Source organism: Grus americana, chromosome 2 (assembly GCF_028858705.1).
Source record: "Grus americana isolate bGruAme1 chromosome 2, bGruAme1.mat, whole genome shotgun sequence".
Taxonomy (NCBI): domain Eukaryota; kingdom Metazoa; phylum Chordata; class Aves; order Gruiformes; family Gruidae; genus Grus; species Grus americana.
In genome coordinates this window covers 114475900-114502359 of record NC_072853.1, presented here as the reverse complement: position 1 = coordinate 114502359, position 26460 = coordinate 114475900, and the positions used below count along the sequence as shown (strand labels likewise).

Sequence of the window (26460 nt, the reverse complement as noted above, 5' to 3'; positions counted from 1 at the left end):
GGATGCTAATTTACCTCCAGTGACCAGGTCCCCCAATTCCAACTTGAGCACTGCCTATGCTACAGGATGGTCTGTCTGTTGGGACTGATCACAAATCTTTCATTCTAGATTGTAATGCAGAAGCAGATGGGAAGACCCCTGAGTATAAAGGCAGGAACTGGCACACGGGCAGCCCTGGGGAGAGGACAACGGCTATGTGTTATGTAACTATTTCAGTCAAAGGGTGAGTGATGTTCCTCAGTTGGTGTTTAGATGCCTCCCAGACTAGGGAGCAGAGGGAGTGGGAAAATGAACAGAAACAGAAGTGAATTCTGATTGTGAAATTAAACATAAAGGCAAACAGCTAGACTCCAACAAGCTCCTTAAAATCCCAGAACATTTGACCCTAACCTTTGGCCTGGTGATTCTCAACCATATTCTTAAAGACATGCCCTAAGGAACAAGATGTGATTTACTTGTTCTGTTTTTATTTTATTTTAAGGTATATCATATCTACAGAATCACACGAATTCAAATATGATCACTAAAATACCTACCATAAATGTGATGGTAACTAATTAGCATTAGCTAGGAAGGAGCAAGAAAGAGCTACAGTGTTGGAATGAAAGGCATGTCAAATAAAGTTCCCAGATAATGAATGAGGTTGTCTGTATTTCCAGAGTCTGGGAAACAGGGAAAAAGCCACAGTCTGGCTACATGTAAACAAAGAGAAGAATTCAGTTTTTCACTAAAAAAGACTCAGTTGTTATTGTTAGGATTATTATTATTATTGTTGTTTTCGTTTGGTGACTGGTACTTACCCATTGATAGATGAGTCCACTTCATGCATCAGGGGCACTGACAGGGTTAGAGTATTATCATGCAGAGATTCAGTGCGCTCTAGGTTTCCACTGTGCCAGAAAGGAAAAATAAACATGCTGTGAATCGACTGCCTTTGCAATATATCACACAGCTTCACAGCTACCATCTCTCTGTCTTGTACTCTAAGCCCCTCTATTTGAGTGATGTCAGCTCTCCTTAAGAAGCCTCTTAAAGATTAAGAGTTACATTTGTTCATCCCACGTTGGAGAGGGCACACACATAAAGTATGTGTTTTGTGGCTGCTCCTCTGTAGCTGTGACATGATCAGGCTCACACCAAAAAACCTGTCTTGGAGCAAGGTGTGAATTCAATCGGCAATGCAGAACTACAGCAGTCATCATACACAGTGGAGAGAAACAAGGACATCTAAACTCTGATGCAAGAGTTCGTTTTCTCCCAGCCTGACTCTATGTCAGTTTGAGAGGGATACACACACCCCACAGAGGGTCTTGACTCAGCAAATGAAACTGCGCTCTCATTGTTCCTACATTGAATTCAAAGCCCCAACATGGTACCACTATGAGCATCTTTTTGGGTGAGACCCTCGTACCTAACTGGCTATAAGCTCTCAGCAGTTCCATCCCCTCTTCCTGTACTTAGTTGCCAAAATGAAAGCACTTCTACTTTATAATTTCAAAGGCAGTTGCCTCAACTGGTCAAAAGGAAGGAAAGAGAAAAGTGAGCAATCATCTCTCATTTGAGTCAGTTTACTCCAGTGTGAACACTTATGTATGAAGTCTGGGAAAGGTTTCTGAAATGCACGTCCAACAGGCAAACGTAATTATTCTAATTCTGATGGTGAGTCTGATGGTGGGTGACAGCTCAGAAGAACAATCTTGAAAGATATGTTACACATATTTCCAATTTCTTCAGCAGTGACTCTGGAATCACTTTTGCCTTGCAGTTCATTGCATTTACTCATAAATCAAACTGGCAAAACAAAAGATATGATCCAATTTATTTGAGGACAGTATCACTGAGGCAACAGCAGGCAGTAACATCCCAAGTGATACCATGCAGATGATGAGTTGCTCAGATTACAAAAACAGAGCCTGCTGGCTACATGCATGCATAGATACAGCTCAGCTTTCTGCAACTGACACATTGGCCATGTCTGCTAATAAAACTATGGCCCAGATGGAAAACCCCGCAAACTTTCAGTCCCAGGAAAAAAATGTTTAATAAAAGCTTTTCCTCTGAATAGGCTCAAAGAAGAGTCCAAAATGGAGATATTTCTCATCCAACACAAATAATGAGATACCAGGGTGGCAAGCAGAATGAGCAAGTAGAATTCCATATAAGGTTCACGGGTACATGCTTATCTGTTTCAAATGGAGCAAAGGTACTGTCAGAAAAGAAGAATACACCTCAGTGAATCTAGCTCTAGAAAAACAGTTCGCGCCAGGAAGCACAGAAGAGGGTTTTTTTGTTTGTTTTTAAACAAAATGAGTAAATGTAATGTAATGTTTAGTCCATTCTCCAATTCGTCTCTCCCACTACTGAACCAGTCTCTTGCTACAGACGCTACTGCCAAATTTGCAGCTTCAAGAGACAGGCTCAAGTGGCCACTTGAAGGGCAAAACTTACTTTCCCATGACAGCGTGGCACAGCTTCTCTGCATCCAGCCATTTCTGCCAGACTAGCTCCAGTTTTGTGTGGAAACAATGTCCCCTCTCACTGCAGTCTGGCCACAGCACAGACACTTCCTCTCCATTTCCTTATCACTGACTTTACCCCAGGGCTCCCTGTATCTCTTGTGGTAGAAAGATTTTATTGCACTTATTTGACAGCGAGGGAATTGAGCAATTTGCCCAAAGTCACAGAGAAAATGAGAGTAATCAGCAGTGGGACCTGTCTTTGGAGGTTCAGCAGAATCCTTCAAAACACAACTGTCCTCCCGCCCATCCTTCTGAAATGAGAAACCTTCTCTTAACCCCTCTGAGCATTCACAGTATGTGTACAAACTACTATTTATTTCTTTGCTCCATCTAAAGGCACTGACTAACCCTTCTCACTGGCAGGGCACAGAAATTTGAGTGAGGTTACAGCGGAAAGCCCTGTGCTATCCAGGGCAGGGAAATGAGAATTCCAGTTTACAATCTGGAAAACACTGGCTGGGCAAATTTAAAGCAGCGCTGACCCATCTTTGCATCAGTTGGCATTCACCTAGCAGATACTGATGCACCTCCCTGACTTTGAAGCATCACGGGGTCACCTGAACACACGATGAACTTCTCCTCACAGTGAATAAAACTTCTCTAATGTGCAAGACATGGTCTTGCCCCTCTGATGTGAGGTGTCACTTACAGTGTTTCATACCAGTCCCACGTGCTGCAGGATCTTGTTCCCACCTACAGCTGTTCCTGCAGGGGAGGACTATGCCTTATGAGAGGAGTCACTCAGCAACCGCTACATCTCACCTCTCATCTCCAGCCAGTTAGTGAGGTGTCATCAAATTGGGGAGGAGAATTCAGGCCGGAAATCCTGATTTTGACATGGGAGGGTATGAAGTTGGCCCAGTCATGCAGTAAGTGGAAGCAGGAACTAGTCACACACCCAGCAGGTCTGAGCAGCAGTTCATGGCCCAGGTTAATGCAGCTGTGCTACCGTCGGTTCCCATGCACACCCCGACAGTGCCTGTGACTGAATCACCCATAGAGTCTGCTTCTTTGTGGCACATCATCTTAGGAGGCGCAGAGCATGTGTCAGACCTTTTACTCTGCCTGAGATAAAATCCCTATGCACGCATACTTGGCATCACCCTACTTCATTGCCTGCTCCAAGTGCCCTTGGGGAAGTACCCTATTCAGCTGTTTCACGCAGTCTGTCATAGCTAGCTGAAGATCCACAGGGGGGAAAAATAGACACGCAACTTTGGAAACTGTCTGTGAGATCCCTGACCATCTGATGAAAGCATTTATCTTTTTTGGTTTGCATCCAAGCACGCTTATTTCATTCAAATGCTGGAACAAATGGGTCTGCCTGGTGCTGATTGTCAACTGCAGCTGAGCTGAGCTTGATACGAGGCCCAAAGGGATGGGCACAGAAACACAAGGGCCTTCCAACTGAGAGAACACAAAATGCTCCTTTGGAATTGCAACTGCCTGGCAAAGACAGCCTAAGTATGATCCTACCTCAGTTTTCAGGAAGCTACATCACATGGTTCCTCTACGTTCTCAAAATACATGCATTTAGCCCCAGTAATTCAACCTCATTTACTACACATACATGTGTCGACAACTAGTATCATGCAACTGTCAAGCATATGCAATGCACACTTCATGTGACAAAGAATACCCAAGTTATCAAGACATACAAAGGTTCCCTTACCTTTGGGCAGTGACAAGGAAGGTGAGTGTTTCTTCCTGCCCAGACAAGTGGCTTGTGTCAAAGATCACACTGAACTCATACTGCACAAAGAAAAAGCGGTATTTTAGAGATATTGTATATCGTTTCCAAATGCATCTATTCTGAAACTTCACATATATTTTACTGGTCTAGCTGTACAAAAGTAGTGTATTTGATACATGTAAGAGAGCCTCCTCTACTGTAGAATAGCTTTTAAATCTTAGCAATTGTGTCTGTTCAAATACTAGAGAGTCTGATTTTTCCTTCATTGTGAAAAAGCCTTTACTACAATTGCTGGTCAAAGATATTTCTTGAGGAGATCATCTGCCAGGGGAAGAGTCATCCAGTATAAGGTGATCGCTACCTGAAACTACCTCAGCACCCATCTATATATTACTTGCTGGTGAAGAGATCTTTTGGGGGAACAAAGATCATGCCATAGGCCTGCATGGAGACTTGGAGCAACCGGCACAAACTAAAGTAGCATTCAGGTCACCCATCATAATGGATGAAATCAAGTGCTAATTTTGAAAAGAGAATCTACTTTGATGACCACTGTAGCATTACATTAACTTTTCCATGCAACGTTTCTACTTAACTACAAAACATTTTTGGCCAAGTTGAAACAGTTTCCAAATTCATGCTAATTTCAATGGCTTGCTGAAAACCACCTGAAGATAACTGAACTATATCATTCTGAAGCAAAACTGTAAATTCTTACATTCCAGATAACATTTTGTGAGTGCGTTTATTTTTTCCATTTTAATTAGAATCTTTTTAAGTGTTTGAAAAGAGCATGTTACAGTCAATAAAACACATAAACCAAAATTTCATGTTGGGTCAAAGGATATGCCAATTCAAATGGAACGGATTAGTTTTTGAAATGTTCTGAAGAATTTCAGATGCATTTTGTTCAGGTCATCCTGAAGTTATTCCTCATATTCCCACCTTTCTGGGCTGGTCATTTGTACAGCTCGGTTTAGTGACAGAAAGAACCCAGCTGGATTTCTTACCATTATGAGAAAGTTCATCTTCTATTACTCAACAAAATTACCTTTAAAAGTTACCAGGACACCGTAATATGAAAAAGGCATTAAGACGTTTTCATTGTAATTCGTACAAATTCAGTTGCACTTTAATGTGAGAGGAGACAAAAATAAAAACAGAATAAGGCAATATAAATAAGACAGAGTCCTTTTCCAGTTTTCTGCTGAGGAAATATGTAAGTTTATCCTAGCTGCAACTCTTGCATCATTTTTCAAGAGCATTGTATTGCAGTGCACAGTTGTTGGCTCTGTCTGGTGGGAAAGAGGACAGCTACCCTCCAGAACTGTGAAAGGCTTGGATATCTGGGTTAGAAAGCTACAGAAAATATCAGTCACAGACATTTAACAGAGCAGTTGCCCTTCCAGCCACTCCTTTGCAAAGAGGTGAATGGACCATCACTCTGCAAATGCAAATATCACAACATTACCCTAGATTTCGATCTCATGAAAGGAAATCCCACGCTGCACTTGAGGAAGTCTGACTCCAGCAACTCACAGGCAATGCCCAGCTCCTCCTGTAAGAAAATAAAAAAGACCATGAGATGATAGATTTGGGGAGAAAAAGAGGATTACTAAGAAATACCATTGTGATGAAGTATTGTAGAAAACAAAACATTTCCCACCATAGCACTGTTATTCCCAGAAAACTAATACTCATTGAATATGGAGTGTTGCACTTCCTTACTCCACCTCGGTCAGACTAGGACTGGGAAGAAGACAACCATCAGAACATTGCTCTGGGAGACAGACCACAGGGAAACACTGCATGACTAAATACATTAGAGTCAGGGGATCAGCCCAAATTCTTGTGTAACTCAGACCATCAGTTGTTCCTCTGCTTATTAACAAACAGCTTTCAAGCAGTCCAGAATACAGGTTCCCCATGGTGGTTTTTCAGGTACCAGCATCAAGAAGAGAGAACTGAGCTGGGCAACAGTGACCAAACCATGCAACGCACAGATGCTGGAGAAAACGTTAATATGGTCCTGGTGTCATTCACTGCCCTGATCTCTTTCTCTGGTCCACAGGATGATACCAACTTTCTTCAGTGAAACAATGGTGGCATATATAAAGTAGAGGGATAAGCCTCTTTTCATGCTAAACATTGACAGACTATGAACATTGTCAATAATACAAATGAAAATGGTTAGAGCAGCCCGTTCCTGCTTGACTGGTGACTCTGCTACAACAACAGAAATACTTCTATGGAATGGAGGGTGTTTCATTGCTCTAGAGCATAAGTGTCTGTCTCCAGGTTAGCACATTCTCATCTCCAGATTCTCAGGGAACAGTTTTATGCTCTGTCACTATGGACAAGTTCATCTCACTGAACTTTAGGAGTGGGATTCATCTCCTGAATCTGATATGCACTTTTAGATGCCTACATCACAAGTGATTGCTATGTGATCTAGGTGTCAGTGCTCCTATTGTAGTCAATGGACGTAGAAAACGGTTCAGCAGACCAAATGCAGATGTTTAGTTTAGACTGGGCTGAATATCTCACCGGGCCTTAGTACTGACTAGATCATCACTGCAGCTATGGTACTGATGTTATGCAGCCACAATATGAATGTTTAAATTTAGACATCTGAATGTAGAAATTAACTCTATTCTAGACATGTAGCTGAGAATCTCTTAGCTACAGGACATGTGATTTATTTGACCTATTTTTGGTATCTAAAGCACTTTGTGAAGCCCAGGCTCTGTCACCTAATGCACATTTCCCAAATCACTTCAAATATGAGTTCTGCTTTAAATATGCACTTAAAATTAAGCATTTACATGAGTAGCATTCTCAGCTGGAACAAGCACGTGTGGAAGTAGCTTCCTGAACCACAGGCTCAGGCTATAAGCATCTCCAGGAAATGCCTCTCTGCCTTTCACATTCTGACCCAGACATTACTATTATCCTAATTACAAGTCTGACAGCATTCAGATTCTTGATCTTTTAACTGTTTCCTGTGACATCTGAGAGACAAGGTCTCCTTTATCTTCAAAATCATGGTTCAAATCAGGGCACACATTTATAGATAATTATAGCCCTAATGCTACCTTTCTTATCTGACTCAGACCATATTTCACCAGTTCCATATGAAAAGAAAGTAATGTAATAAGAAAAATCCATGCACACCTGGAGATGCCTGATGGCATGATATTACTCCAGTACTACTCAAATGCCAGAGCAGTGGCCTCCACATTCAGCTTCTTTATGGATTTGTTTTCTTGCAATCTTCAGTAGGCTTCTATTTCCAGAAATACAGAAGATGGCACTGCCCAGCAAATCAAGTATCTAGCTTCAGTTGTACAAAGCTGACATCCTTATATGCTGTGTTACATTTTCTCCCCCATTTAACACAAAACAGCAAACCAAGTGCTTCATGGTGAAGCATCCCCTTCACTTGCCTTTTCCTCTTGGCAATCTGGGAGGTTCTCCAGTTTTATGTGAGTGATCAAGTGAACACAAACTCCCAGCAGCTGCGTAACCAAATGAAAAATTTCACAGCTGTTTCCTCTGGGAACATTCTTGTTTCTGTGTTGTTCAAATGTCCCTTGCTGTCTAACTGTGGCAACCTATGAACTCTATTTCATCAACTCCCAGCCTCTGTTCATTCAAGAGGAGTTTCTATTTACATAGCTGTCTGGTGGTGACAGTGACCAGGCTGACCCGAGAGGCTGCCTCCTCTCAAGGCCCTATCACTTCAGAGATGTCAAAAAACACAATAACAGAAAGAACTCTCATCTTGATAATGAAAGAAGTGCAGTACGACGTCATTTTGCACATTGGTGGCTGCCTGCCTTTGCAGCCCTGACAGCAGGCAGGCAGATGCCAGTTGTTTTATAATGGCCTGTTAAGGAAATGACAGACAACATTGAATCGGCTGGTTTCACTGTTGTTGCTTGCAACAGCTTAATGGATGCAGTAAGATTGACTTGAAGTACCTTCTGGCTTCATTAGCATACCATCCAGTTTAATGATTAATATTAATACAACATTCATGAAGTTCAGACTGGACATTAGGAAAAGGTTCTTCACTGAGAGGGTGGTCGGTCACTGGAATAAGCTCCCCAGGGAAGTTGTCACGGCACCGAACCTGTCAAAAGTTCAAGGACCGTCTGAACGATGCTCTTAGTCATATGATTTAGTTTTATGTAGTCCTGCAAGGAGCAAGGAGTTGGACTTGATGATCCTTATGGGTCCCTTCCTACTTGAGATATTCTATGATTCTATGAAAGCTGCAATGTCAAACTGTTCAATGATAGGAAACAGCAGAAATAAGTTTGCCTGCACCATGCTGGTCCAGCCTTCTGCACATTTCTAAATTACACAGGCTACCCAGAAAACTTTTCCCAGGGACTCCTTGCTTTGCTCTGTGATTAGGATGGAGAAGCTCAGCTAATGAGCAAACATTTTGTTTTTCCTTCACTGCTCACTGTCTGACTTCAGGTATTATTTGCAGCCCACTGTTTTGGAGGGAGAGAAAATTGTTTCTTCATGGGGTTTTCTATGGTGTTCAGCTCTGTAACACATGGGCACTCCGTAAGCACTACATAAATTCAATTTTCACACTTCCAGCAAGCTGAAGGGTTGGTGCTGTCTTGTCTAACAAATAGGGAACAGAAACAGCGGAACTCAGGGCTTACAGAAATTTTGGATGCCACTTCTCACTGATGTTAGGTAACGCTTTTAGTGTGCAATGCTTCTCTATGACAATATAACCCAGCTGAGACTCCAGCTTATTGCATGAATTTCCCTAGAAGTTTCTAGTTTGCTTAGAAAACATAGCCAAAGGGGTTGGAAGTTTCCTTTCCAATGAGACAGTGTGTAGCTTTATCTGGAAAACTTTGTTTTCTTTCTGAAATATTTCACAGTATTTCATATTCTTAGGAGAGTCAATCAGATAAACAGTGAGCTAATTAGCAAAATAGCTGTACTATTACTGCATAACAAATGCAGACCTGGGTATGAGAAACATGAAGGTCAGGGTGGCTCACAGTCTGTTTCTCAAAGTCCTTTATCATAGAAAGAAAAGTTCCTCATAATTGTAACATGAGCAATGAAACAGTCAAGTTCTAACTCTATTATAAGGGGCATATGGGGAAACAACTCAGCCTAAATTCTGCAGGATAATGCAATGCTGTCAAACATAAGCCCTGGGGCATATAATCAGGTGTACGAGCAGAGATGTAACAAAATGGCCTTAAATTTGGACATAAGTGTTTTGAAGGGTAAATATTATGCGTAGTTTCAACTAAGTAGTGCAGGAAGCTGGTAATAATCATATTAATATAGTGTGTAGAAGCAGCAACCTGGGAATGTTGCTATGTGCTAAATTTAAGACTTGAGTGGAGACATTTCAGCAATGCTCATGTTCTTCCCTCTCTCTCTGCTATTTCAGATATTCCCCTGATGCACCATAGAGTCTTCACTGGGGGACGCCAGCTGTCTCGTCCACCAGCATCTTTGGCCAGTATCTGTCTCAGCAGAAACAGGCAGGTGCTGAACATGGGAGTTCTGAGTATATCTGACTTCAGGCTGACAACATGGGATGTGCCTCAGAGCAATGTCTCCTCATATTCTTGTCCCTAACATATATACTATGTCCATCAAATCCTTACTGTCCAAAACTACTCAAATATGTAAACAGAAGAAAGCAAGGGTCTCACAGAATAATTTGCTTCAGACAGGTAGATAAGCTAGATCAAGCTGAATGCTTAAAACAATGCGTTCAGCTTGGTCTAGAAAGCATTTCTACATGAGTAAAGCATTTTGAGCACATAGAAGGGATGCTGGCTTATGAGATCATTATCTTACCCCAGAATACTCAAAAGCTATGTCCTTTTGTTGGCTTCACCTAGCCGATTATCTGGGGATACAACACATGGAACTACCCCAGATTTTGCTCTTATCCTATCACAGAGATCATAACTGGATTGTAAAGGAACCACGCTTTTTTTTCAGGCCACTTAAGGTAAGTTATCATTAAAAAAATAGCTTGTCAGAACTAGTACAGGTCATACCGTAAATCTTTCACTGCATGTATTTTGTCATTTAAAAGTCTGTCTTCCCTTAATAGTATTTGATGGGCCCAATGTTCTCATGGTACAAAGGTGGGACCAGTGCCAGCTGCAGCACAAGACCAGATTACTTTAGGTATGATCCTGGAAAAGGCCCCTTAATAGAACCAAACCCTGCTCAAAGCTGCCATTTGTTCCCCCTCCTCCTGAAACAAACATTTTTAGAAGATTTCTTTAATATTGTTTACTTTGACCTTGAAGGGTCCTTTTCAACTTGGTTAACCGCCAGATCTAAGACTTAAAAAGGAGGAAAAGAGAATGCCTTAAGAAAACAGTAAGAGAGAACTGCTGGTGGAGGAAAGGTTGCCTGGCTCTGGATAAAACACAGTCACAGGTCAGAGACTGCCTCTGGGAAGAGTCTTCATGTTGACATACCAATGCAACATGTTGCTCCTAATTGAGTTCCCTCTTTCTGAATGTGAATGACCAAAACCAGCAATCATATGTGAAATGGCACAGCCCAAAGAAGGATATTGCAACTTCCTCAGCTTTACCTTGACTAACCATTTTCAAATCAGATTGCCTATGTTGGGTTTTTTCCCCCAACAGAGTCTTGTATAGCTTGTATGTGATGATTTATTGATCAGGCGATACACCCTGACCCTTCCCCGCCTCATTTAGGTCCAAGCAAAACCCTACAACCTTCCTGAGCCTGAGCGGGCAGTTCATATAAATCATATTCTGTTTTTATTTTTCCCATCCTTAGGGTCATTCATTTCTTCCCCAAACGTAAAGCAACCTCTCTGAACTGATGAGGTCATCAGCACGCTTCCTCAACTTGCTCCTACCCCTCATCCCCAACCATGACTGGTTGCAAGCTCCTTGCCTCAAGTATCTCCTTAAGTAATCTCCCCCAGCCCATTAACTCCCCTTCAACAATCTCCAGTACCAGGCTTTTATCTATCTGACAACTCTTCTACCAAATTATGACTATCAGCAAAAGCAAAAAAATATAAAAGTATAGGTCACTTGTGTTATTTTGCACTCACCAGTGCTCTCACAGAGAAGGTGTGAATTCAACTATCCCAACACTCATTTATGGCCTGTCAGCTCCCTGCTTTTCAAAGCACACAAGCTACTAGTAGGTATTACATCTGAAATATCAACAGGGAGATGCAACAGAACAAAACTAAACTTTCAAAATGATGTGCCGGATATGGCTCTGATATTTTTAATAAAATCATACCAAGATAGTCAACAGAAAGTTGTATTAATTTCTGAACTTAGGCTAAGTTCAGTACTGCTGTGAATGCTGTTGATTGTCTGTGCCAGAGTTGACTTCACCCTTTTAAATACTCTTTTGATTAGGTGTTATTTTTGAATGGATTAAAATCACTAATGAAAGGCACTGAAAATATCTTAATTGCAGAATTGTTAAGATAATCTAGTTTGGGTTTTTTTGAAGGAAAAACCACCCAACTTATTAGAAAATGCATTGACCAGCAGTTTATATATCTCTTTCCTTAGCTATACTCAAATGAAAGCTTTTCTGTTGTTATTTAGAGGAAAAAAGTCTCCCCTGCAAATCCTGGCTACTAGCACATATGCTCTGAAACAGAGGAGAAAATGTCCTGGAAGCCTTGATAATATGTTGGCAGAACACTCCTGTTTTGAAGATGTTGAGAATTTATTTGACTTGTTAGGTTTTTTGATGCTGCTGCACGTTTTCCAAAGGGTATAAAAAAACAGTGATGAGTGAATACTGAGGAACCCTGCACTTGTTGCCAGAGCACACACTCTTGTTATTGCTTTTCTTGTTGTTACTGGTTTTCTTGTTCTATAATGCCTGTATGTGAACCACTACACTTGACATCACAGGAGACTGTGATCAGTATCCTCATCTGAGAAGTCCTAAAACAAGTATGCTAAGAAAATACCACAAGGAGGGCTACTTGCACTGTCCACTTCACGCTATGCTAAGTCTTAAAAGTTAGATACTACTCATCTACCCACTACATACTCTCCAGTATATAGACTTTATAACTAACTCTCCCCAGTACTTACATGGGAATGTTGGTTCTCTGACCTGCACCAAAGGTAGAGGCTTACATCAGGCACTGGGAAAAATACAATTTTGCTAAATTTGTACAGTTTTTTATTCTCTTCATGGACCCTGACTTAAAGCACATACTTATACCTCAGTAATTCCAGTTTGTACTTTTGGTGAAGAGGGACACTTTCCCAAATGAGAGTTTAGATGAACATCTGGATGTTTTGTTCCACCCAACAGGACAATTATATAGACCTGAACTGCATTTTAAGTGCTTCTTACTTTTGGGAGATATCACTGAACATATGTCTGTTCACAGCTGGTAATCTGCTTCCTATGCGCTTAGTTAGCAAAGCTGGGTAGCACAAACACCTCCCATGTCAGGAACCTAAAATAAAGGCTTACCTCTTTGATGACTGAGGTGGCTTTTTCCAATCACTCTTCATAATTTTGGTCTAAGCCCTTCAGTCGTACTATCAACAACTTATGGGTTTCCCTAATGTTTTGAGAGCATAATTTTTACTTTGCTCCTACCCTTCTCTCTCCCTGCCTCACAATCCTCTTAATGCCTTCACTGAAGCTTCAAGGATATGAAGATTTGTCAATTCATTTAATAGCCACCCCCGAGCATGCTGATGTACTTCCTTTCCATGGCAACTGAGGTCACCAAAGCATTCAAATCATAGTTACCCAAACATACAGAGCAATTAGCTCCGGAAAGCTTGAAGATTTTTTTCAAATAAAAAGACTGGCTCAGGCTGAGTTTCCCTATGACTGAGAGCAAGTGCAGCTCAGAGTAATTTAATCTTGGAGGCCCCTTCTTGTGCATGCAACAGCTCGGTTTTTCTAACACAAAATTCCACAGATACCACACTTTCCTCCAAAATGGGGCTTTGCTGGGTATTTTAAAACTGCAAGAACACAAAATGGATCAGTGGTACTACCGACCAGGAACTCTTCCTGGCACTGTACTCCTCAAGCAAAAATAATCTGAAATGACTGAAATGGTGGGTCTGATCTACCTCAGATACCTCTTAAAGTTGCTCTGATTATCATCCATCCCTGAAAGCCCTTTGGGCCTCCATTTCATTTGCACAACTAACAGTCTGGTGTCTGCTTTGCCTCTTTGTCAGCAGTACTCTGTTTGCTGAATAGACAGTTAATATTTCCTCTGTGTTTCTGCGCCAGACTCTGCCAGGCACAGGCCTTCCCCAACTCCTTCAGCCCACAGCCAACACTGAAGGCATCAGCAACTCACTCATGCTTGGAAATCTCAGTATCTCACAAACTAAGCCAGCAGATTTGGGGTTTGTTTTTCTTTTTTTTTTGATCATCTGTTTCCAGAGTTACAAATGCACAAAGCATTCCAACACCCACTGCCATCAATGCCCAGCTCCCAACACCGGACAAACAGGGGGTCAGACAGAGGAAAGCACACGGAAAGCTGTGTGCAGCGGTGGGATGCACTGCTTCACTGCAGCCAGCTTTCCAGGTGGTGGTGGTGGCACGTGGTGGTGGCACCGGGTCACCTGGGAAGGCCACAGGGCCTCTTGTGAGCTGGGAGTGCATAACGCTACCTGGGGGGAAAAAAAAAAAATCCTATTACTGGTAGTAGCTTTGAAGATGGACTGCAGCAGTCCAGCACAGGTGTACATGGCTTTAAAAGCAATCAAAGGTCCAGGGAAAAAAAAAAATTCATGTGCATTTCAGGGAGTTTCTGCTCTCAGAACAAAAATCTCATGAGTTTTATTCCAATTTTTGACATGTGGTTTACTCAGCAACTTCAAGCAAACACCTTGCATGCAGAAACTCTTCTGCATGCAATTCTCCACTTGCCAAAGCAAAGTGTGTGACAAAGTCACACAGAAGGAGGAAAAAGATGTTCATGATAGAAAGAAATAAAGATGGGTTTTTACTCTTTTAACATAACAGCTCTGTTGCCTGAGCTTTGCAGGTTTCTTCTATTGTAAATAATTTCCAAACACGGGTGGAATGCAAGTAACAATGTGAATAATATGAAGGACAAGTCAATGATATTCAGAAGCAATAGCAACTATAGTGTGAAAATTATTGTTAATCATTACCTGCTAGGAAAACTATTCAGAGAGGGAGATAAAGACTCAATACATACTTGCTCAGCTAGACATCATCATGAAACTAGGATCTATTTAACCTCTTAAATGCAATGATTGAAGAATATTGGATATCCAATCAAATTATACAATGGGATAAAAAAATTTTGTGCATGCATTGAGAAGGTCTGTTTTAAAGGTGTCACAGGGACTGAAAGTTTTCCTCGCTTTTCCACACAGATATTCCCCTAACAAACCAAATCAACAAATATGAATGTTGCACATCATAAATTCTGCACTCCACAAATTGCTGTTTCACCAGCCAAAACCCTCTTACATGAGCAAGCAAAACTGCATACCCAAGTACGCTGACATACATACCACCAAATGTGTATATAAAGATCCAGGGGAACAGGTTGTCTGGACCAGTATTCTGGTAATGAAATGATCCTTTCACTCATTATCAGAAAATAAGCTTGAAAGGGGGTTGGGGAACCTCGACAGTTGTTTAATAAAAAGAACTAGAGGGAAAAAAAAAAAAGTTTTCTTTGGCATTAGGGAGAGATTTCCTGTCCTATTCCATGATCTCACTAGTAAATGCTGGAGGCACACCCCACCCCCAAGCCCAGTGAGCCTGGTTTCAAACATCTTGGATTTGCTGCTTATTTTGTGAAAACAAGTATTTCTATATAATTAATTAGAGCCTCCCGCCTCTTCCCTCTCCTCCCTGGATGGAACCTATTTATAGATCATGAGCTCACTGAGCCCAGCCAACACAGCAAATCTTTGAGTAAAAAGGGAGAGAAAGACAAAAACTTTTTTATTTACTGGATATTACCAACATTCTTATTTTTTCTCTTTCTCTCTCATAAACATTTACCTTAACTGGCAAAAAGCTAGCACAGCAGATTTTTAAAGCACACCATCTCAGAAGCTGAAGAAGCAGCAGAAATTGTTTGCTCAGCTCATGTAAGCGATTAAGCCCCAAAATAATCAGAACCGGTCAAAAAAAGCCAATTGTGGTTTTGCTTCTCCCATCTTTTAAGGGACCTGCAGGGCAGGTGGCGAAACTATAAAGAGAAAGGGGATTTGGTGCCACCTCGAGAAGTTTCATCTCCTTTGCTGGCACACTAACTCTCATTTTTAACAGACCAGTTAGACTTACATGTGATATGCAAGCTAAATGTTTTCTTTTTCCCTGGTTGCTGAGAAGTGCTGAATTTAATTTCTTCAAGATATAGGAAATAATCCAGGGAACATCACCAAGATCCACTGTCCCCATAGAGCTGTTAGGGTCAGCTGTCCCTTGTTCATCGCGAGGTTGGCCATGTTTCAACTACAGTTTGGTCAGGCCTGACTGTACAACCCTTTTCCATGTGTGTTAACGTATGGCTACACATGCTCTGTCAGCAGAGCAGGAGCAGCTTAAAGATCAGACTTCCACCTGCCCACACAACAATGCTTATCCACTGAGCACCCTTTGGCATGACCTGGGTGTTATTAGTAACATAAGTAATGCCCTTTAAATTTGGACATGATGGGCTGTATGACTAGGTCACATAAAGCTGGTTATTTAGGATAAACTGATAGACTGTCCCCCAAGTACAGGATGGTAGCCTATTTTACAGTGGTGGATGACCAGTGTCCCCAGTGGAGTTGCCCAGGCGAGTAATGGCTGGAGACACCAGACTTTCCATGTGATGTCTTTACTATATCTCATAAAAGTCTGGAATAGAGATGACAGCCTTATTCTTGCTTTTATATTCTTTCCACAGACAGTGGTACAAAAGCAGTCACAGAGGAAAATAGTTCTCAGTAGAGCAAATATGTATTTTTTGGAATCTGGCTCTTAATGACAAGTTTGCATTTCTGAGGCCACCCTTCCCCCCACAGCAGCAATTAGCATCTGAGAAGTGACATCATTGCTGACACCACCAGTCCAGGAACTCATGCTGGGGTTCTGGCCCCTGCAGCTACCTCCATGCCCCAGGGAACATGTGTTAGCTCAGGCTTGGCACTCACACCTCTCTTCTCAGCGCAGGGGGCTGCGGGTCCAGTCAGGATAACCTCAGGCTCCTGAAGGTGTCTCTAACTTCTGAACACAGCCCAAACCAAATGTTTTCCCAGGACCAGAAAGCTCAAGCTGCCTTTTCCCTCCCATCCCCATGAGCCTCTAATGCTTCCTAGATCCCACTGGGGAGGAACCACCTGAGCTGAAAGGCTGCAAGGAGGCGCTTGACTGTAGGCACCAGAAACTTCCCAAGGAAGTTCCGCCTCTTGTTCCGTCATTTTCTGGGGGTTTTGCTATCTCAGGCTTTGGAAGAGCACACAAGGGCTTGAGAGCATCTCCCAACCACTTTCTGCCAATGCTTCTTCTTGCTTTTAACACTCGTCTCAGGCTGGGGGCAGCTTTGGGAGGGGATTTGCCTGCTTCCACAGAAGAATGATCTGGGAAATGTTGGAGGAAGATCAGTACCAGCCCCAAAGTCAGTTCATTCATTTTCTACCAAAAAAGTAAGAGCGGTCTTTTTGCAGGAAGGATTCAGATGAAATCCTCTGTCCCTTGCAGTATTTAATCAAAACCCCTCTTGAACAGGTCATGTCAGGGAGCCCCGCTTGCACTTGGATCCCTTTCTGGTTTCTCTCTCTTGCAAATTGACCTTCTCTTTCCATCTGTCCTTCCTTTAAAGGATGCAAAGCAATGACAAGGTACTTCTAACAAGATGAACTTCATTTAAGACTGTATTATGATCAGTTGTCTCTCGAAAGTGGCTTTTCTTGTTTGCTGTGTCATTTTCCCTCTTTAGAGAACCAAGAAAAGCGAGGACAAAAGGGCTGCCTGCTTGTAGGATAGGGCAGTTAATGTCACTCCTCAATTAAAAAAACTACTAAAAGTGCAAAGTGAAGCATCAAGCTTGGAATACAGGAGAGTTTTGCAAGCTCATCTTACCTACTGAATAGTTTAATGTAATTCATATCTACAATTACCAAGAAATACAGGCTTAGAAAAATAGTAATGAGTTCAAGTTTAACAAAGACAAACAAAACCCGTTCCAGTGACTCAGTTTTCACCTGTCCTTTGTAATCCTCACTAAAGAATCAAGCTCATAACTTCTATTAAGACACAAGTACCTTTCACATAACAAGTACTTTCTATACTAGAAAAATGTAACTATCGCTTGGAATAGAAAAGGAAAAAATTCCTTGCTTGGAACTCTCTGGCTAAAACAATAAACAGGCCCCTTTGCTCTTGCTATGCTTTGCATGCAGCATTTCAAAAACCATGTACAGTCACTAGGGAAAACAGACAGAAAAAAAAAGCTAACATCAAACTTCATTTGAGGTCTACAGCTCATACTAAGGATTAGGGACATATATTATCCCCGAGTCGACCCAGTATTGTTAGAAGTATTTATATTTTCAGTCTATTCATATTGTACTGGTTCTTGAACAAATTCCGCTGCTTTCTTCCTTATACACACTCACACATGCATGCACACATGCACTGCACCATTCATTAGGAAGGCACAAGGCAAAATAAAAAGGTAACAGTGTACTTGCTGCCAAGCAAAAGAAACTATTTCCTAGAGCCAAAATCAGTAATACACACAAACACTGCAAATGACCCGAACACAGCCACTTTACAGCAGGTATTTTATACCCCACAGGTTATTACCTTCCGTAGACACTACAGTTGAGGAGCCAAGGATGTGCAGGTTACGCTTATTTTTGCAGGGTCTTTTCAGTAGATTTTTATATACACCATTTACTTTTACATGAGTTTTCCAGCTTGATATTGGAAAGGATGGCAACCATCACTTCTAGTGTGAATTCTAATCACACACATCATTTATTCTTCTATTTTTGAGGACCAGTATCATGGGTTGCACAGCCAGTTTAGATAAGGCACAGCCCAAGGGGAGCCACTGCCCCTTCACCAGTGCCCCTGACGGTCCGACTGAGCTGGCTGACAGACATACTTGGCTGACCAGCCCTGTCTCTAGTACAGAAACATCTCAGAGCAGGAGAAAGACCACAGGAGGTGCACTCCAAGCATGGGTGTCCAGGTCTAGCAACAGGGAAGCGCTGGATGGGAGTAAACTGAGTCAGAGAGCCCATACAAGGGACATCCTGCTGCCACTCCTGCTGCCCACTTTTTGCAACACAAATCTAAACACATCTAAAATTCAGCGTCAATAGGATCTAAATAAATTGGCATTTAACAGTACAATAGCACACCCCTGTATTTACTTGTATCATCTGTTCCCTTTCAGCAGGAACTGTTGGCTCTTCAAAGATTGCTTACTGTTCAGCACATTCATAGGCAAAATATGATTATCTTCACAGCCACACCGAGAGGCTTACAGGAAGATGAATAAGCTCTTCATCCCAGTAATCTGTCTCCACAGTGGCCAAATTGAGTACCTGGGGAAGTGTACGAGAGCAGGACAAGCATAGAGAGCTGTTTCCCCAAAAATATTCTCCCTACCTACAAATGTTTTTGATCCAAAGGTGTGCTGAGCCAGAGTTAACTTCTTGTACTCCCTAACCCTCCGTGGACTCCTCTTCAATGAACTTGCTTATCTCCCCCAGTAGTCATGCACTTTTTTAGCACCCACTTGATCTTGTGGCAAGGAGTGCCACAGCTTGACCAGACATGGTGTGAAGCACCCCTTTCTTTTGTTTGCTTCTTACTATAGACAGTAGGATAGCAGAAAAAATTCATTGCCCCTGCTAAGTCCACTCAGCTGATCATAGATGCCTTCCCCAGCTGCTGTCTTAGGTAGCCACCTTGAAAGATGTATCTTTTGTTGCCATCACTTGAAATACTGTTTTTCATTTATTCCAAGAGATGCAGAGCTCTCCCTTTTAAAGGCACACAGTGTCATTTCCTGGCATGATGCAGACAACAGCCTTTTGCAACCAACAGCAGGACAACAAGTAAACAGGAACAAAAATAACTGAGAAGCAAACTGGCCAGCTGAACTCCCACCATCTGCAAGGCAAACGGAAAATGGACTCAGCAACTTCCTCTCCATTTGGAGCACTGGTCTGGATGCTCCTCTCCAGCAGGATACCAGTGCTGGCTGCAAGTGCCACAGCATCAGGAACAGTTCCTGAGATATTAATGCAGCTAAATATCATGCTGGAAACTTGGACTCAATCTAATCCAAACTCCATCTTCCCCATGTACTTGCACCTTATTTTAGAATTTGTACCTTTACTGGTCTGGTTCAACGGTTTTGCCAAGCATCCAGAGGTCCATGCATAGATGACCACTGGACTGTGAGCCAGCTGTGATAGGAAAAACAATGCAGAGCACCTCTTGCAAAAGAGATGTTTAAGAACGGTTGAACATGACATACTTTTGTTTCTTCTCTGCATCTCTTGATTACAAGTCTCATCCTAAAAAAGAAACCTACAAAATATAAACCTATGCACAACTTCCAATCTTACGAATCATGAATTGCCACAGTATTTTTCAAGTTAGACCAAAGATTTCATGAAAAATGGAGACTTAGGTACAGAATGGGAAAAATCCACAATCCACATGTACCAAAGCATTACAAAATGGTGCCTACTTAGTAATGCACTACCAGTTTGCCAACCAAGGTAAAACCTTTGCTCATAAAAATGTGAAGGCACACCTCTTGAAAACACTATGCTAGCTACTACGTGCACTAATATACTACTGAGCCTAAGGCAACTTCCATGTACTCGCCATGTCCTTCAAGTTCCACGTAAACATAGTAAAACCCTGAGGAAAATAAAGACTAAGGGAAAATCAGGTTTCTGAGTCTGCAGTGATATATTTTAAAAGCGACCTTAAAACTATTACACAAAATATCTCTAACACACATCCAGCTAAATTCAGTGGTAATTTAGATTGTGCTGTTTCTTTAAAAAAAAAAAAAAAAAAAAAAAAAAAAAAAAGCTTGTGTGTCTAAAACTGCAGAAACTTTGTTGGATTAAATGCCTGTCCAGACAAAATGTAATTATCCAGAAAAGAAAATTAAAGCTTTACAGTAAATAAAAAAGCATGTCCAGAATTATACACTGGCATGTTCCTACATTCTTCATACTACTACGCATATATCCAAACTATGTTGTAATCTGTCAGCAGTGCATTGCATTTGATTACACCTTTATTTCAACAAAAATTGTGGATGAGCATGTATCTTTTTATCATTCCCTCATGATCTGTGCATAGGAACATTAAGATAAGCTTAATAACAGCAGTGCATTCTTGTGCATATGAGTCCATGCTCTCCAATAACTCAGGGGAAAATCAGAGACAGAGAAGCCATTGGGAGAAGAAAGGACTCTAGGGTAAGCTTTCCTTCATCTCGCTTAGACATATAGATGTATGTATATATGTGCTCACACACACATGTATCTTACACTACTAAATCATGGTTGCTTGGAAACATTAACAGGGGAACTGTGTTTTAATTATTACAGATAACCCATGGGTTATACACATTATTATTCTATAATAACAAAAACATCTCTTCAAAACATGCTTCTCTTAAAATTAAAAGCAGGAAAAGAAAAAAGCATCAGAAATCAAAGAAATGAACCACCATTCATTTCCTAGTGGTATTTCTCAAGTATGGATAATATATGCCCACATATACTGTAAGAAAACCGTCTGTGTGTACGGTCTCAATTACACTGAATACTGATGTACTCAACTGCAATACAGCTATTTACTCTTAGTGTTATAATGAAAAGCTTAAATCAATAACAAGTTCAGGAAATAAATTCAAATGTCATCAGCTACACAGTTCAATGAAAATGCAAATGGAAAACCTCACAAATAAAAAAAAAATTAAACCAAACTGGATGAGGAAACGCAATCAATAAAATCAAGCCTTCCACCCTCCCCCTTCTTCTTCCCCGGTGGTAATTTTCAAGTGTAAAGAATAATATTAAGGTAATAACAATAATATGAGTTTGGCACTGGGTATTTTCCTGGAATTAATAAACCTTAGCTCAACCTACAGTCCCCAACAACCAAAGCCAAATCTGAAATCCCAGGAAATGCTTTTTGCAAATACACACAGGTTTGGGGGTTTTGGTCTTTCTCTTTCACAAACTCAGATACAAGGCATATCAGGACTTCTTCACAGAAAAACCTGATGACATGATAAATATTACATAACCCAGGGACACTGCTGAAATGCAAAGGTATAATTCATTACTTACTGCACCGGGATATTGAAACAGGTTTTTTAATATGTATATTTTCTTTTTTTTAAAACAAAAGCTTAGCAGTTCACTTGTAAGGCTTTACTTTAAGAGGTGCTGCTCTACTTTATAGAGCAGTTTCTTAGTGTGCTCCTCCTTTTTCCCTTGCTAAGTGGAAATCACTGCGTTACTATTCTGCAGATGGTTATGGCCAAAAGTCAAATGCAGGTTTTCTGGCCTCTTCCCAAAGGCAGGCTGCAAAAGGGCTGCCGGCTGGGAATGCGCCTGGCTTGGCGTCCCCTGCAGCCTGCCCGGGCGGGGGGTCCACTGAGACAGCCTGGAGAGGGGGTCCCCCACTCACCCCCGGAGCCTGCAACGGAGCCAACTGACATGCTTCTTGCTCCTCCTCCCTGCCTTGCTCAATGCCTCTGGATTTGATGAAACACCACAGGAAGCTCCCTCTCAGAAAAAAAAAAACCCAAACCCAACAGATTTGGGGCCCAAAGGCCTCCTTCAGAGGGGGGCCTGCTTCTGCTAGTGGGAACGCAGATTGATGCCGGCTGAACCCAGGGTTACGTTGCTGCCTGTCAGCTGCTCCGGGAAGGAAGTGCTGGGAGGAAGGAGCCTGCCTCACCTAGTTCCCTAGAAGAAATCAAGGCTCTCCTGAGACCTTTCCCACCATGCTTTTGAAGGAAGGGAAAGAGCAAAGAATGAACAAGAAAGAGGGAGAGGAAACAGAAAGGAAAAAAAAAAAAAAGGCCAGGACTTTCCTTTCACACTAGAAGTAACCAGGGAGTTCACAAAAGAGAGAGTCAGAAAATTCCAGGGCCCCGCTGTCAAATCCAAGGAAAGGAAAGCTCGTGATTTCCTAAGCAGCGCTGGCCCCTCCTTGGATTTTCAGCTAAAAACTCTTCACACCCTTACTCATCTTTTTGACTGTGCAGCTAGGTTTTTTTAAGTCTTTCTACAGCAAAACTGTTGTTGACTTCAGAGAGGCTACGCCTGAATTATAATTGCAGGATCATGCCTCGTGTTTAATAAGATTAATCAAAGAGGGGTTTGTTTATATTTATAGATCCTATTAGCATCACAAGGGAAATCTGAAAACTAGCAGAAAGAGAGCAATTGCTACCACTTCCAGCCACACAGCACCATGACTACAACATGCCACAGGACTAAACAATGTAAATAGATGTATGTATGTATACATGTATATTATACATATAATGTAAACATATATATTTGTTTATATATAGTGTAAATATATGTGAGTGTGTGTATATATATTTGTTTACAATTTTATTGAATTTTCCACTTGGGGTATTGTTTATTTTCCGGCACCATCCTGAGCTGCCTGTGTGAAAAGTGACTAAATGAAACTCCTGGAAGAACAGAACTGACCTTTCATACCAGAAACTTGGATAAACTTTAAGCTTCAAGTTACAACAAAAACAAAATGCAAACCCAACAGCTTCTTGTTGTAATGAAAGCCACTGAAAGGTATGCAAATCAATTCTTACTTAAGTCTTTTGCGGAGGATATAAAAGTTTGCATGATTTTAAGCCTCATCCTAAGAGCACAGGTGACAAATCCTGTGCCATATATTTCTCAACTCAAATGCTGGCAAATCTCTTTCCACTGAGTTTAACAGCAAAAGCCGATAATGAAGAGAGACACTGGGACACAGGAATGTTATTGGTGATCTTTCCTGTAGGGACAGCATAGTCTGTAAATAAGTACATCCAAGATCAAGTGTATTGAGCTCACTGTATACTGGGCTCTACCCCCTGCGAAGGGTTTTTCCCTTTTCTCCCAGAAATGCAGCTTATAATGATAACTCTCTAAATCAGGGTGGCTGGACCTCAGCAACCGAGGCAGCCAAATCCCTTTTCCAAAGCCCTCTCCCATGGCCGGCACTGATGCGACCACGGCAGTGGCTCCCAGCTCTCCACAACTCTTGAAGACATACAGGGGAAAGCAGCTTGGCCAGTGAGCTTTGGGCCACACAGGGACTGAAACAGGGTGGGCAGCTACTGCCTCCAGCCCAGGGAGCCATTCTCCACCCCCTTGACAAAGTCTCACTCTCAAAGTGCTTCAGATCTCCTTTTCCCTCCCTCACCTAGATGGAAACTAGGACCTCTGCTGCTGCCCGGCCATGGTGAAACCCCACCTTGGGTGGTACACCAGCAGATAATCGGGATTCACTGCAAATGGGCTTTGCCTATAGCACAGGCTACCTTCTAGCCTCTACAAGAAGGCCATCTCACGTGACTGTATTCATCCACACAGCTGTTCTTCCTTTAGGAAACCATTCCCCTCACAGCCCCAAGGGCTAGGCAGTCAAACAAAACCTCCCTTAATAATCTGAGTCACACAAAGCATCTCAGGCTATTCCTCAAAACCACTATGTACGTATACGTAAACAGTCGAATTAAGAGTCATGATGAGCTACTTCCAGGACAAACAGTTTTCACATCACGTAATCAAGACCACAGCCCCACCTGATCAGCATAAACCTTCTCAATCTATGTGGTCCCATATGTTATTCCAGGACCATCACAAGTCCTTAAAAACAGACGTTTGGTAATAGCTTACTAATTGCAAGCTGTTTAACTAACTTCCCCTTTCCCAAATCCTCACAAAAAATTATAGCACGTTTTTGTACTGCAAAATACATTTTTACGCTGCTTAACTTCACCTAACAGAAACAGGTATATCGTCAAAAGCCCTGCCTTCTCGAATCTGAAGTTCTTGCTGCTTTCTGTGGAAATGCTCGGGGTGATCCTTCACTGCAACTCATTGTTTCCCTGCAAGTAGCTTAAGACTGCAAAAACTTAGGTTTTTAAAGGTAGTTTGAGTTAGCTGCATTTGGTTTTGCAAGGCCAGAGTCATTTAGGCTTTTGGAACCTTATATGCTTTCAAGCTTCAATGAGATTTCTAAGTGTTAAGCTGCTCCTGAAAATGGCATTTAACAATCAAACTCACATAGGCTCTTCCAACACTGAGCAGAACAAGATCTGAAGTCCTGCAAAATCATGGCTTCTGAATAATTTATTCCAATTGGGATTTCACCAGAAGACTTTAGGGATTTTGCATTCTATTCATCAAGTTAATTTATTGGGAAAAATAACAAAGACTTCGTTCAAACATACATGATAAATCAGAGTATAGGAGAAAAATTTAGAAGACTCCGATCACTACTAGTTACACAACTAAACCCAGCCTCCAGTGTCCATTCCTTGAACGTGGGAGTGATACATGAGTCCCAAGTGGAAAGTCTGGATCAGAAGTCTAGCCTTCAATTCCTGCCTGCTAAGAGCAGGGGGATATTAGATATTAGGCTCTAAGAGCCCCAGGCCTGAAAAAGGTGCTGCTCCTTACTTATTCCTAGAGAAGCATAAAAGTTGAGATTTTCATTGAGTATCCACAGAAAAAGAAAATTAAAATAAACAATGAAGCCAGATAGCTTGAACTGCACCTATTTTTTTCTTCCCAATTAAGAAATTGGTCAATATCACTCCAGGGATGCAAAACGTTTTGGTGCACTCTGGGGCAAAAGTTAAATATTAGATTTGCAAAAACAGCAAGGCAGCATGTGGCATGGTTACTGCCACACTACTCATATTCCCAAGCCCTGGCTATAAAAGCTCTCCTGGCAAAAGGGTTCAAATCCCCTCACGTAAGTGATGTATGGCTCGGGCAATCTGACAGACACATTTGTGTCAGTGCAAGGGGTCATAGCTTCCATGCTACTTGGCGTCACTCCCCTCTGACCCTCTGGCAGAGTGGTCTACAGAAGCAAGTCCAACTCACGCCATGCAAAATCAGCTGGATTAAATCAAACCACTAATTTAAAAGGTTTCTGCTAACCAGCTGGATGTGAATTGAGACTAATCACATTAACTTGTCTGCCCACAGATCCGAAGGAGCAGTAACTGCTGGAAAAAGACACATAATGAATACACAGGACCTAAATTTTCTTCCACTGGTACAAATGGATCCAAAAGAGGGCACGTGTCTTTGGCTTTCGTGCCCTATCACTATCCTCCCCTGCCAGCCTTAAGGCCCTTAGAAACTATGAGCAGTATAGGAAACCAGCGTAAGAGAATTTCCAATTTGGAAAAAACTAAACTCTGGCTGTGTCTGCGGCTCTTCTGGGCAATCCTAGTCAAGAGACACCGGCAAGCACTCTGGGAGCGAGGAAGAAAGAGTTCACATCCAAATTGCATGACCTCCCTGCTAACCCAGAAAGACACAGTACCACATTACTTGTCAGAAGAAAAACACCAGAGCCCATAAGCAGCATGACTCCAGTTATCAACAATATTCATACTCAACACCAAAGTTTCAGGTACACGCTCATGAAGGAATCACAGGAAATTATTGTGCCTGAGGTAGCTATAACCTCACTGTTGCCACTGCGCTGGCCCAGCCCTGCTAACTTCACTCAGCTGTTGCTTGTAAAAGCCATGGTGAGAAGCGGCAGGAAAGTTACACACAGCTGGCTTTGGATGCTGGGAGACTGTCTGAAATTTAGGAATAATCCATGGTTCAAAGTGATGGTCAGCAATGGGATTTCCTGACCTACTCTCTCCATAACCAGCGCTGAAATGGGATTAGCTGATAGATTCCTGCCAGCCCTTGCAGAGCAGGGAGAGATTAATGCTATACATATTGGGTTATTACTGTTGGTTTTATTATTATGTTATATATGCTATTTTTATACGACTGCTATAAAATCTCATGCCATACCTGAGCTGATTCAATACAGATTTGGCCCTGCCCTACCACATCAAATGCCACTGCCAGCAAGCTTATAGCGCTTTTTCTGCAACTGTACTGAAAATAGCCCTCTACGCTGAACAGCAACTAATGA

General features: G+C 41.8%; 1 protein-coding gene across 2 annotated transcripts in view; it reads right to left on the bottom strand.

Annotated features, from left to right (window-relative positions):
- Window positions 1-26460, bottom strand: part of ITGA9 (integrin subunit alpha 9) — a 231951-nt gene that overhangs the window by 51762 nt on the left and 153729 nt on the right. For both annotated transcript variants that reach the window (XM_054817092.1, XM_054817093.1), the window contains exons 19-21: window positions 5684-5770; window positions 4192-4271; window positions 801-890 (exon numbers count right to left, since the gene is read on the bottom strand). In XM_054817092.1, coding sequence (XP_054673067.1) covers window positions 801-890; window positions 4192-4271; window positions 5684-5770 — 257 coding nt within the window. The remainder of the gene's footprint in view (window positions 1-800; window positions 891-4191; window positions 4272-5683; window positions 5771-26460) is intronic.